This window comes from Belonocnema kinseyi, chromosome 7 (genome assembly GCF_010883055.1).
Source record: "Belonocnema kinseyi isolate 2016_QV_RU_SX_M_011 chromosome 7, B_treatae_v1, whole genome shotgun sequence".
NCBI classification, from domain to species: domain Eukaryota; kingdom Metazoa; phylum Arthropoda; class Insecta; order Hymenoptera; family Cynipidae; genus Belonocnema; species Belonocnema kinseyi.
In genome coordinates this window covers 27,274,068-27,288,956 of record NC_046663.1, presented here as the reverse complement: position 1 = coordinate 27,288,956, position 14,889 = coordinate 27,274,068, and the positions used below count along the sequence as shown (strand labels likewise).

The 14,889-nt window shown below is 27.7% G+C and overlaps 1 protein-coding gene across 1 annotated transcript in view; it reads left to right on the top strand.

The window, feature by feature from the left end:
- Positions 1 to 571: 571 nt before the first annotated feature.
- The window catches only part of LOC117176390 (regucalcin-like), a 43,669-nt gene continuing 29,351 nt past the window's right edge, over positions 572 to 14,889 (top strand). The window contains exon 1 of the mRNA XM_033366630.1: positions 572 to 678. Coding sequence (XP_033222521.1) covers positions 572 to 678 — 107 coding nt within the window. The remainder of the gene's footprint in view (positions 679 to 14,889) is intronic.

Below are 14,889 nucleotides of genomic sequence, written 5' to 3'. Positions count from 1 at the left end.
TGTTCATTATCCCTAACACCTATTACGTCAGCTTCAATAAAGTCTTTATTGCCCACATCTTCCAAGGGGAGTTCATCAATAGAAAGCTGCTGTTCAACTTCCATTTAGATAGCAGCCTATTTCAACCACCGAAATTTGGATCATCAATAGATTGAGGAAAACCTTAAATTGCCCCCGCTTGACGGTATAACGCTGCTTCCTCTAACAGATATTCATTGTCGTCTTTTTTCCACGCCAAATCAACCTGTTGTTGAATCTCCATTGGTCGATCTTCTGTGATGTGTAGATTAGTCCTGATGTCTTCCACCTTAGCGATAAAACCTCTTAGTGCGACTTTCTGTATATGAGGATACTTTTCAGCAAATTGCGTTTAAAAATTGTATCATTTTTCTATTTTTGTTTCAAACTTCACACTTTTGTAATAGAGTCACAAAAATTCCTCTTTCATTGTGGTATTCCACTAGATGCTCTCCCACCGTATTTCTGTCAAGGTGACCGGCTGCAATTAATTAATTTATGGCTTTTGGTGTTCTTCTTCATCCCTTCCCTCTTCGTTATCAGCCACTCTGGCATGGAAAACCCTGGCAGTGGCAGTGCTACTGCCAACATAGGCGAAAAAGTCATGAGAGAAGAGCTCAAGTCTTACCGCGAAAACAACGCGAGAACACCGTCAATACGGTATTTTTTATAATAATAATAATAATAATAATAATTACTATTATTATTATCTTCTCTCATATAATTTTAAAGTTGCGTTTATTCTCAAACTTTCAACTTGGTGTTGTCTTTTTATTCATGCACGTATGATTAATAAACAATAGAAAGAATGATTTTTAAAAAAACCTGTTTCTGTTTTGTTAATATTTTTTTTTTAATAAAGTAGATATTAGAAATTTTATTTATATACTATAGTGTATCTTTGGATACTATTTTTATGTCTTAAGAGTTAGCGGAAATGAGTATATTTAATTTTATAAAGTGTAACATGTGCGCTAATGCCTTTTCATAACATTGAATGTATTTTTCTTGAAAGGAAGTTTTTGATTCTGCACGTAATTTAATAATAGTAACAAACATATTTGCTTCTGACTAAAAAACTGAATCAAATTTAAATACTTCTGAGGAGATAGTTGTGAACCATAAGAATTGTTCAAATAATTATGTTTATTAACTTGTATTAATTATTATCTGACAAAATGAAAAGTAGACAAAAGTGCGATTTTGTTGGAAAAACCGCAACTATCTAGCATTAATATAGGATCAGGTAGTTGTAATCAGCGTACACTACATAAATATCCACGAATGTTTTTAAAAATCATGAGAAAAGACATATTTCTTTTTAAGAAGGAAATTGATTTTAGGAATTAAAATTACTTTTATGCAATTTTAAATTTATTTTAGAAGTCCATTTTACTCGAATAAAACTTAGTTTATGAACATTTTTTAAAAATTAGTCCTCCCCAGAGATTCATGGAAGTTATTTTTGATTTTGAATGCCTTTAATTTAAACTTATTCGAAGCTTTTATTCCAAGTAAGACAAAAGTCACAATTGTCATTTAATTTTAATTAATAATCGATTCTTTAGTTCCTAATCGATTTTTTTCTATGTAATACGCTCATATTGACATTTTTTATTTCCTGTTTAAAAAAAAATCATAATTCTTTACAAAAATCTGACGCTCGATGTAAAAATTGTAGTTCCATAACAAAATTTCTTGTTCTAGATCTGAATCATTATTTATAATTCTTTGAAAAAGGTGTTTGTTCGAGAACTGAATGATAATTTTTGTCCAAAATCTCCCCTTTCAAAACAAAATAAACATTCTTTTTGAAAATTCCCCTTTTATAGATCCATTTATTTTCAATCTTGAGCAAATTTTTTTCTATCTGACGTGCATTATAAAAGGTTTTTGAAAATTGAATTTAGCCCTTCCTAAATGAAAATGATATTCAATAGAAGAAAAAATTATACGAAATTTGCATACTTCTCTACACAGATTGTCAGTGATAGAAGACAAACAATTTTATAATGTACCTACTGCATACATTGTTAGACGAAAAACATGAACATTTTTTAATCCATTATTTTTTAACTCATTTTCAATGAATTGAAACATCATTTTTAATTTTAAGCTTATTCCAAAAAAAATATATTATGAGAAAACAAATTTCCAACCCTATATTCTTCTTATGTAAGAAATGACATTAGAAACGAAAAAAATTTAAGTTGGAAATTATTCAAATGCATGATAGGGGTACTTAAAAGGTTTTAAAAATTTTATTCGATAATTTATTGTTTTGAATTTAATATATTAACTTATTAACTTCAACGGAAGAAAGTTGCATAGTGTTGAAAATATTCGTAATTCTACCAAATTCCTACAATACAAGCATAAAGTAAAATTGCGAAAATGGTATCAGAATTACGAAATTGCAATACATGTACTGTATAGGAATTAAAGAATTTCCCGGAATTAATGGAATTCAAACAATTCAAAGAATTCAATACCTTTTTTGCATTAGCGAAATTCCTGAAATTCATGTCATCCGCGGAATTCATAGATATAAAGGAGCTCACGAAATGTTGGGAATTCGTGTTATTCTCGTAATTAATGAAATTCAAAGAATTGTTATAATTTAACGAATTCACTAGATTCAAAAAGTTCACTGGATTTGCGAAAGTTACTAAACTTTTAGAATTTTTGGAACTTACGCAATTCACCAAGTTTACGACACTGAAGGAATTCATATGGAATTGCCAGGATTTTTAGAATTCATGGTATTCTCGGAATTTACTATAATCACAGCATTTACTGGATACATAGAATTCATGAGAGTCACGTAATTCATGGAATTTGTAAAATTCTTAGAATCAATACAATGAATTGAATTGACGAAATTCATGGAATTTATAATATTCATAGAATTCATAGTACAGTGAAGCTCTTCTATAGCCCCGATTTCGGGGCTGAGGTGGGTGGCAACTAATTCATTACAGCGCGGCGTCAATCCTCGGAAAGGCTATAGAAGGGAGGGCTATTGAAGATGTTAATTGTATTAATAGAATTCGCGGAATCCATGAAATTTATAGAATTTACGGAATGCATGGAATTCATAGAATTGATGGAATTCGTGAGATTCATAGAATTTATAGAATTCAAAAATTCATAGAATTAATAGAATTCACGGAATTCATGAAAATCGTAAAATTAACAGAATTCGTGGAATTCATAGAATTCACGAAATTCATAACATTCACAGAATCCAGTGAATTCAAGGAATTCACGAAACTCGTTGAATTCACAAAATTCCCCAAATTAATTCGAAAGTAAAAATTCACAAATATTTATGCAATTCAGAATGCCCATGCATTTCGAGAATTCCATGGTTTCGTTAAATTCCACGATTTTGTTGAATTGCGAAAATAGCTTTAATTTCGTAATTTCGTGATTTTCTAATTTTTGCGAATTCCGTGAATTTGATCAATTCCGAAAATTCGGTGAAATCTGTAAATTACATGAATTCCGTGAATTTCTTGAATTTCATGATTATCTTAGATTCCGTACAGTCCACGATTACCGTAAATTCTTTGGATTCCGTGAATTCCTTGCATTCCGTGAATTTCGTAAGCTCTTTGTATATTATACATTCAACTTATTTACAGATTTTCATTTGCATTATACTTTTTTGACGACGATGACGATGAATGATTTCTGTCAATTTTTGGGATTTCTTGAGTTCCTTCAATTTCGTGCATTCTGTTGAATTATGTAGATTTAGTAAAGTACTTGAATATCGTGAATTCTGTAAATTACATGAACACCTTGAATTTCGTGAATTCCGTGATTTTGCCAAATTCCTTGAATTCCGCCAATTCTTGGAATTCCGTGAATTTTATGAATTTGAGTATTTACATTAATTCCGTGAATTCCATGAAATCCTAGCGTTTCATAAATTCTTTGAATTCCATGAATATTTAAAAAAAATTTGATAAAATAAGTTTCCTAATTTCGCAAAAAATGTAAAAAATAATGCGAGATAAAAGTATAAAGGAACATTTTTTTATAGTTTTTTTAAAGAAACAATGTTATTCTTTCGACTTTGTTCTTTTCTGGTTCCGCGTTAGCAAAAAAGTGACTTTTTCTTTACAGACAAAAAAAGTCGATTTGAGTAAATTGGTTTTATGTATTTACAGAACCGCCGCTATTTGGTCCACGATGATCTTTTCAAAGAAATTTTTGACGGATTTCGATGAACGAGTTGAAAAACTGTGAAACCAGAGGCAATAGTTGAAAATCGTTTGAAATACTCTTAAAACTTTTATAATCCCTTAAAGTCTCGTAAACTCGCTAAAAAGCTTCGGAAATCTTTGTAAATTATATACATTTTTTTCAATCTTTAGAAATATTTTCTAGAAAACTATTAGAATTTTATGCTGCGAAAAAAAAGTAAATCTTTTTTCAGACACTTGTTGGAAACAAAAAAAGGAATTCTTCTGAATGAACAAACACTTTTGTTAATATATAATAGATAACGTGTGTATTCATGTATTTTAAGGAATTTATGGAATTTAAAGAATTTGTGAAATTTATAGAATTTACCAAATTTAATGCTTTCACGAAATTCATTGCCTTTAAGGAATTGATGAATTCACTGAATTATGGAATTCACGGAATAAATAAAATTCTCGGAATCCCTAGAATTTATTGAATTATTTAAATTTACAGAAACCATAGAATTCAAGGAAGAAATGGAATTTTCGAGATTCGCGAAACTCATGCAACCCATGGAAGTCATGGAATTTAGAATTTAACGAATTTTAGAGAATTTGCAGAATTTAATTATTTTACCATACTTACGAAATTCGCGAAATTCATAGGATTTACAGAATTCGTGAAATTGACGAAATTTGAGGAAGTTACGGATTTCAAGCAATTTACAGAATTGAACGAATTCATTGAAATTTAAGGAAATAGTGAAATTTCTGGAATCGAAGATGGCAATTTAGGGAATTTATTTCGTGAGTTCATTGTATTTCGTAAATTCCTTAAGCTCCATAAATTACTTGATTTCCGTGAATTCTTTCGATTTCACAAATTAGATAAATTATTATATACTGTGAATTTCATGAATTTCGCGAATTTCCTAAATATAATGAATTACGTGAATTTATCAAGTTCAGTGAATTACGTGATTTTTGTAGTGAATTACGTTAATTCCGTGAATTCCATAAATGGGATAAATTTCGTAAAAACTACGTATTCCCTAAATCCCGCGAATTCCGTGAATTCGGCGTATTCTATTAATTCCATAAATTTTGTCGATTTATTGAATTTTATAAATTTCGTGAATTCTTTTACTTCCACCAATGCTTTGAATTCAAAGAATTCCTTGAATTCCATTAATTCCTCGCATTCCAATAATTCGTGAATTTTATTAATTCAAGAAATTTCGTGAATTCCTTTAATTCAATGATTTAGAAAAATTCCGTCTTTTCTTTGGATTAAGTGAATTGCACGCATTCTATACAATCAATAAATTCCTTGAAATACATAAATTCCTTTTATTCCATGAACTTCACGAATTCAGTGAATTCCTTCCAATTTATTAATTTGTTCTATTGAATGAATTCGATAAATTTCCAGAATTCCTTACATTTCATGATTTCCGTGAATTTTTTTTATTTCGTGAAGTCCATGACTTCTGTCAATTACGTAAAATCCATGAAATCTTTAAATTCCTTGAATTATTTAAATTTCTTGGATAACGTGAATTCTTTGAATTACTTTGATTCCTTAAATTACGTGAATCGTTTTAAATTTTATAAATTCCGTAAATACCATAAATTTAGTAAATTCTTTCAATCCAATGCATTTTTCGAATTTTGTGACTTTCGTGAATTTTATATATACCTTAAAATCCCTAAATCCTGAATAAAAATTCTTTGACTTGAGATCGACTTGATTACGTCTTGAGTTCGTCTCTGAGACATCGACGTCTGGCTGCATTTCAAAACTGAGTCGAGAGATAGACCTTCCTCTTACTTTTATGGCGACGACAGGTAAAGCGGCGTTTGATTGTCTCAAGTCGAGCCTTGTCTTGGCTAAGATGACGTTTACTTGTCTCAAGACGAGCCTTATCTTATCTGAAATGGTCAAACCTTTTTCGGCTTGTATGTAAATAAGTTGCTTTCGCGAAGATCAGGGAATTTAAAGAATTTGTAGATCTTTATTGATTCAATAAATTCATAAAATTCACAGATTTCACGGAATTTGTAGAATTTTTGGTATTGCCGAAATTAAATCCACGGAATTTCCGGAATGCATGGGCTTCGTAAATTGCGTAAATATTTGTGAATTTCTTTATTTTATTGAATCTGGTGAATTTCGAAAATTCAACGAGTTTTTCGAATTCCTTCAATACCATAACTTTATGAATTTACAGGATTCCGCAAATTCTGTAAATCCCACGAATTCTGTTATTTCTATGAATTCCATGAATTCCGTGAATTATATAAATTCTGGGAATTTTATAAATTCCATAAAATCCATGAATTCTATGAATCCCACGAATTCATAAATTATATGAATTCCATGCATTTCGTGAATTCCATAAATTCCATGAATTTCGCGAATTCATGGAGTTTCTTAGCTTTTATGACAGTCAGAATGACCCTTTTTGGTCGGACAGGTATTCACTCGAAGTTATGAACCGCTCGTGTTGAAGTGATAAAAATTCGACTCAAGAGATAAATGTACGTCTTCAAGACATAAAAACTTGTCTTCAAGACATAAATTGAAGTTTGGCTCCGTCTCAAAGAAAAATATGTTTAAGTTAAACTTTTCGACTCCAGCACGTCATCATTGGGGGCAATTCAAGTCGAACTCAAGTCGAAGCATTATTACTCGCGTTGTCATGAATTCCGTAAATACGAGGAAATTCGTTAATTCTGGAAATTTCTTACGCTTCCATAGTAGAAGTACTATTGCGAAAGTGTTGCAGAATATAATATATATTTTAACAGTGTACTATAAAGTAGGTGTGGTATCAAATTTCAGATACCTAAAAAATAGTTTTCATTTGTTTATAAAATGTATTTTCTTTAATTTTTTAACGATTTTAGCCACAGAAAAATGTATTTAAAAATTGTAAATAGTAGAGTTGTAGAGAATGTTTTCTGTGAAAAAATAAGCCATCCTTTATTCAAAATGCAATCATTTGAAAAAAATTGGTAAGAAGCGACGCTAAAAAAAATTTGATTGCAAAAAACTCATTTAAACTTGGTGTTTTTTTTTTGTGAATGATAACATTTTTCGTAAAATATAATGTTTTTTTCTTTGAATTCACATCAGTTATAATATTTTGATTCTTTAAATCATAGAAAAACTACTTTTTTAGTTATTTGACTTTTGGCACGACAACTACCTAGAAATATCTTGAAATCCCTTGAATTTTTTTTTAATTTATAAAAATATTTCAAATAAGTTTGATTCCCTAAATTTTATTCAAATTTCGTTTATAGTGTAAATAACTGATATATGTTTGATACATTTAGCAAAAAATATTAAATCTTATGTAAGATAGGGCGAGGAAGTTGAAAATATAAAAACGTTTATAAAAATTCTTCAATTAAAGATATATAGAATTTACTCATAGTTTAACATTTATGTCAACGCGATTTATGGATAACCTTCAAAATAATAATCGTAATTTTTATTAAATCTTAATTAACAATGGATTGTTTTATGCTCTGATCGATTCTCTTCTATCTAAAAAGTTTTTTTTGGAAAGCGGTCTATTTACGAAGTAGTGATGATCATCTTAAATATTTATTTTACAAATTAAAATATAATTTTATTATCATCACATTAGTAATATTGAATATAAAAAAATTGTAATTATATTTGTAAAAATCAATTTCAAAATATGAGGATCTGCTGTTATCTACAATGTATTGATAATTAGGTAAATATTTTCGGCGAATCTAGAGACAACATGTAAATAATGCAAGGTTAAAGTACATTAAAAATGTAAATTATTCAATGACATAATTCAAAAGAAGAAAAAAACTTGATAAAAAAACTTTGCTGAAGGTGACGTAATCGTTTTAAAAGTATCGCAATCAGCTTCTAATTGCTTTAATAAAGCTGAAAATCTTACCCAAACGCCTTCTTTTGTTAAATCAGTATATTTATCCCTTTACTTTTTGTACAAATTTTGAACTTATAGATATTATACTTAAGGTCCTGTCATGAGTAGGTCACGTGAGCAGATTCCTACTTTATCGACAATTTTCTTTATTTCCTAGCTTATTTTTACACGGAACGCCACATCCAGTTAAAAAATTTGGGATAATGAATCAAAGTATCGATAAGGTAGAAATCTGGTCACGTGATCCACTCGTCACATAACCTTTAGCTACAAAGAAAGTCTTTACCTTGAACTAAAATCTTATGTTAATCAGATATCGTCTAAGCTGAATTTTTGGCCAAGAATATTAACTTTCCACCACAAAAATACAAATTTTCCACAAAATTATTTAATCTCTAGGCAATAGTTTAATGTTAAACTGAAAAGGATTAATTTTCAATTTAAAATCTTAATGTTTAATAAAAAATATAAAAACTAAACTTTAGGTTAAAAAAATTATTTTTAATGAAAAAGCTATTTTTTTCAATATTCCGATTTTAAAATAAATAGATGAACTATAAACTAAAATGACGAATATTAAAAAAAATTCCAAAAATATTTTTGTTTAGAAGTTCATTATTTTAATTGAAATTCTACTGTAATATACTGTAATATACTGTAATATTTTTGTTCGTTAACCAGCATTCATCAACCAACTCAAAAAAATTATTGTTGGTGATTCAATAGGACCTTCGTTTTAAAATTTTTGGTGAATGACGTGCTTAAATTTTACTGCAAAAAATCGATTTTAGAATAATTTGACTCTGTATGTTTTGAAAAATACTTAAAATACCCACATAGTCTTAATATGTGATATTCTTTGTATCCCTTGAAGTTTTCAAAAAGGGTTTTAAAAATATGAAATTCCATAGTAAATGTAAAATAATTTGCGAAATTCTTATGAAGATTTTTTTATTCTTCTTAAAGATCATAAAATGTAAAAATGTTCCTATAATTTCCGTATATGAATTTACTTGATAAATTAATATTATATGATTGAAAATATATTTCTCCGAGATAAGTGAAAATAATTTTAATATTTTATTTGAATATGCGTGAATAGAAATTTGTATTGCATAATGAAGTTTATTATTTCCGTCAATAAATTCTAAATTTTTCTTGCTATAACGTTTCGTCAATATTAGAATTTAAAGGTTACATTATTAATAAAGAATGCGATAGCATAACAATTTTATTTGAACCATGATAATACCATAAAATTGTACATGTGGATGATATTTTTTCAAGAAAATTTTTTTTCAATATTTGATATTACGAACAATATGCTAAATGATGAAATGATTAATTATAACATTTAAATAATTAACTAAATATTGTTCAAACTTACATAGTAATTATTTCCTTTCTGCATCTCTTAAATGGTTTAGTTTTATTTATATTGATGAAAAACTAGCTCTATGTAAATACCTAATATTATTTTTATTTTCATAATAAATACGATTGTCCATTAATGTAGTCGTATTATTTTTGCAATAGAATTTTTTAAATTGGGTCATTTAAACTTTGAAAAAATTTAATTGGTATTTTTTTAGTTAAAAGCGTTTCAAATAGAATAATAATCAAAAATTAAAAATTTTGAACTTAATTCATTTTTAAATATAACCAATTAAAATTTGAAAAATTCAAATTGAAAACTAAATTATATATTTTAAAGTAAAAACTTTTGGAATTATCAAATTGGAAAGCATTTTTTTAGATCAACCATTAAATTTCAGGTCATTTTAACCATATAAAATAGTAATGTTTCCAATTATAAACCTTTGAACTTTAATTATACGAAAACAAACTTTGAAAATAGGAAGTACTGTAAAACGGAAAATATGAAAAATTAAAAAATATGGAACTACTGAGGTTCGAAAATTATATGATTCCGAACTTTTTTCAAAACTGACAAAAGGCTTAGTTACCGAGAATTCTGATATTTCCACTATTGCCTTCTACAATATTTTATATCAAACAAAAATTAAGGCGTTTTAAAACCAGAATTTTCTAATCTTTTAATTATACTTTTCAACAATTAACTTTTTGAACTTGAATAGAAAAAATAAAATTAATTTTGAAATGTTTGTCTATTCCGATTTTGAGTAACAATATTTTGACTTTTTAAAATTATAAATTGTTTAATTTTTAACGCGTGATTTCGTATTTTCATTCATTTCTTGAAAAATTTCAATACATTTTTTGCTTCAATTTTTAACGATTTATTTGGTTTAAATGGTTAACTAAAAATTGGATAATTTGAGGATATATAATTTAAAATTAATAATTAAAAACAAAGCTTAAAAGAATATTGATAGATTCATAAACTATCAGGTCGGGTGGATCGAAAAACTGTTGAATTGACTGATAGTATCACTAAACAGTTTTTTCAATTAAAATAATAAAAAACTATCAATATTTTTTTTAGGATTGGGCTATACGTTTAGGAATTTTCAATTATAAAGTCTTAAAATGGAAAAAAATTGCTTTTGGGTAAGGTTTGTGTAAATTAAAAATCCTCTTTAAAAGAAACAACATTTTTTTGTCGAAGTATAATATTAAATAAAAAATAGAAATTCAAATTTCTTAATTTGTACATAAAGTTGACCAAAAAGTTTTCATTTTTTATTTTGTTATGCTATTTCCAATAAACTTTGGAAACAAGCACGTCGTATATATTTTCACGTATCAAACGTCATTACATTGTATGTTTTAGGGATCCCATAAAAATTATGTCCACCAGAAAGTGGAAAATAATTTAAAAAACTGCAATTTTCTAGAATTATTTTAAAAGACTATTTTTATGATAAATTGTTTGAACAATTATTTTTATTAAGTTTAATTAATTTGCTGCTTTGATCAAACTAAAAGGTTGAAAATTGGTTAAAAATTGGGAAAAAAACGCGACTTTCCATCTCCATTCTAAGAAAAAATATCTAAACAAAATAATAAATTGTTTCAATAATTTATTGAAAAATCTTTTACTAGTATTTAAAAAAAAAACACTTCTGCCCCTATTTTCGATGATTGCCTCTAAAAATATTTTCAAGCTTTTACACGACAATTTTAAAATTGTTGAAAATTAAACAATTTACTTAGGCTGATAAAAACTATCATTGTTTTATTCCTTGATTGGGATTCCATTAGGCGTACTCACCGAACGCATATAGTGGAGGTTCTAAATTAATTATCCAATTATTCAATTATATGAGTAAGTGCCTGTGCAAAAGTTTTGAAGTGGCCCTGGAAGGGGCCGGATCTGTGGGATTCTTGTCCCGGTCTGGCATCCCAGTCAGGGCCAGACTCAAACTAAAACGCCTTATCCGATCAGGGCCAGATGGGTGTATCCATAAGGAAGGCCTGTTCGGCCCTGAAAAGGCCCCTTATAATATTTATTAAAAAAAATGGAAATGAAAATAATTTATTTAATGAAAGATTAAAAAATAAATTATCTTAAACTTTATTATTTCTAGACACTTAAGAATAATAAGAAAGTCCTAGACCAGATGATGGCTTGGAAATTCTATTCAGAAGCGAATGTTTCCTTTTCCTTTTTAAACTTATCGCTGGATTTTTTATTGACTTTTCGTATGGGTAATATCTTTGTTAAATGAGAGGGTCCTTTCTAACGATACTTTTGGTTCATGATTTATCTTATTTGGTTTAAACATTTCATTACTTGTTTCAAAATTTAATTCTTCTTTTGAATGTGCAAGAACATTTTTGAAAAGTAATATTTATCATAAAATGTTCAACTGCTTTTTTCGAAAATTTATTCATACTCGAATATTCAATTTTTTAGCTAAAAGTTCGTATATTTTGTACCAAAGAAATGAATTTTCAACAAATAAGATAATTTTTTAACATATGCGAGTATTTATTAAAAAGAAAAACGTCAACAAATAGTTTGATTTTGACTTGAAAGAAATTAATTTTTGATTGGAAATAGAATAGTTAAATTTTCAACAAAAATTAATTTTCAATCAAATGAAACGAAACTTTCAAAGAAATAGTATAACCTTCAACCAAGCAGATTAATTTTTGATTGGAAAAGATAAATTCATGACAAAAAAATAGAACAGTTAAACTTTCAGTTAAAAAAAATTATAAATAAGAAAATGATAATTTTTAACCAAAAAGACGAATTTTAAATCATTCAAATGAATTTTCGACAAAAATAGCTGAACTTTTAATAAATTACAGCAATTTTCAACAAAATATTGGAATTTTTAAACCAATTTCAAACCAAAAATTAGCCACCGAGAATATTTAATATTGTCCCAAAAAATTTGAATTTAAAATCGAATATATTTATTTTAAAACAAATATTAGGATTTCGATTACTTAGGAAGATCAATTTTTAACTTAAATTGTATGAGTTAAATTTTTAGTTTAAATTCTTAAATTAAAAAAAAAACTTTTCAGCTAAAATAATCAATCATTGACCAAATAAATCAATTTTGAATGCATTAGTTCTATTTTGCAAGAAGCTAAGGAAAATATAGTTTATTTGAGATAATTATAATAATTGTTATATGAAAAAAGAAACATAAAAATGCTTTTTTTAAAGGGAATTAATTTCCGAAGAATCTATTCAATATAAAAAATTGAAAATTCATAGTCAGGGATTTTTAGGGTCGCTGATTGCGAATGTGAATTTAGAATTTTGAAATTTTGAAATTCAAGATGGGTGTTCCAAAATTGTGAAAAAAAGATATAATGGTTTGAAAAAAGAGATATAAGAGCTTGAAAATCTTTATTCGGGGGTTTTGGGGGTCTCTGATTACGAATTTAAAGTTACTACATTAAAATTCAAATGGGATAATATTATTTCTTCTACTAATTCATTGTACATATGCGACCATGCGTGAAAATGCGAGCTGATGCAGAAAAACTCGATCTTAAAGTCGCCATCATAAATTAAAAATTTCAAAATTCTGATACCAGATTCGTAATTAGCGACCCCATAAACCCCCGAGTAGAGATTCTCAAGCACGTATATCTCTTTTTTTAAATTTTAGAATCGCCATCTTCAATTCGCCATGTTGCAATAAAAATTCTAAAATTCTGAATTCAGATTCGTAATCAGTGGCCCCAAAAACCACCGAGTAGAGATTTTGAAGTTCATTTATCTCTTTTTTCAAAACTTCGGTAACCCCAACTTGAATTGACAATTTCGAAATTCTGAATTCAGATTCAGAATCAGTGACCACAGAAAAAACCGAGTAAGAATTTTCAAGTAAATTCACTAATAAGAAAAAGATGCGCATCAAAGAATTGCCCAGATAGGGGAATTAAATGGAAATTGAGAAATATGGATTCAATTTTTTGTAATAAATTGAGGTTTTATTGATTACAGATTAATGTTAATCTAGTGCAAAATTATAATTTCAGAATTTCGTAACATCGCTGGATTTGCCACCAAAAGTTTTCCCTGGATCAACACAAGGTTAAATTATCGTTAGTATTCCTTTTTTTTAATTTTAAGAACCTTTTCAGAGCCAAGTAAAAATAATTAATAATAAATTTTTTATTAAAACTTCTTGAGATGTTATAGCTTTTCAAAAATGTAAATTTCGAAATTTTTCCTTTCTCAAAATATTATAAGCGTGTGAACTATTTATGTTGGATTTTTCTCCATAGGCAAAAATATATTTTTTTAATTTTGTCCCCTTTATTGTCTAATTTATAAATGTTACACCCCATAATTAAAAAATGCTGATCGTAACGAAACAACATGTCTGAGCTCTATATTCTATGAGGAAAACAAAATGGCATTTACTTGTACTCGGTAGTATGCTGAAACTCATAAAATTGCTTTGAACGAAACTTAAAATAAAAAATTCCAATCAAATCAAACAAAAAAAGTAGCTTAAACATATTTCCAAAAATTGTATATTAAAATCAATGTTTTAATTATACGTGATTCTAAAATTATAGTTGACATCATGCTGTCTACGACAGTTTCAATTAGCATAGCAAAATTAAATGCAATCAGACCTAGAATATGTACAGTCAATGTAATTCTGATCGTTCTTAAAGCAATGATAAGTGTCTATCCAGCGCTGCCTTTTCTACTTAACCAAAGAAGAGGCCACTTTTCAGTGATAAGTACGCGTTACGATCAGACCGTTTACATACGTATATCATAGCATCGCTTTGATCCACTTACGGGAAATAGAATTTTCAGCACTGGTTCAGAGTACGATATTAAAGCCCATTTTTTCTACTGAACAACGAAGGCATCTCCTAGTTAGGAATCAACGCGCGATTATGGTCAGCCAGCACACTTGTATTATAACGAATATATGAATGAATGCAATTATAATATTACAAACTACAACAAAATTTATTTTCCTCGATTGTTTATGAATTAAATATTTTCGTAATTTTTTAAACATCTCTTTTCATAGATATTACTGTTCTTAAAAATTAGTTTATAAATTGCACGCAACTTTTGAAAAATATCTAGTAGAATTTTCAGCAATAATTAGGAGTACCATATAAAAATCCATCATGTATTACAGAGAAATACTAAACATTCACCATTAACAAATTCCCTCGAACAAACGCGCAAACAAGTTAATTTAATCACTTATATTACGAGGGTAGTTCAATAAGTCCTTAGAATGAAGTATAAAAACAATTTTTTATGGGTAAATTTTTTTTTATTTTTCAACATAATCTCCTTGGAGCTC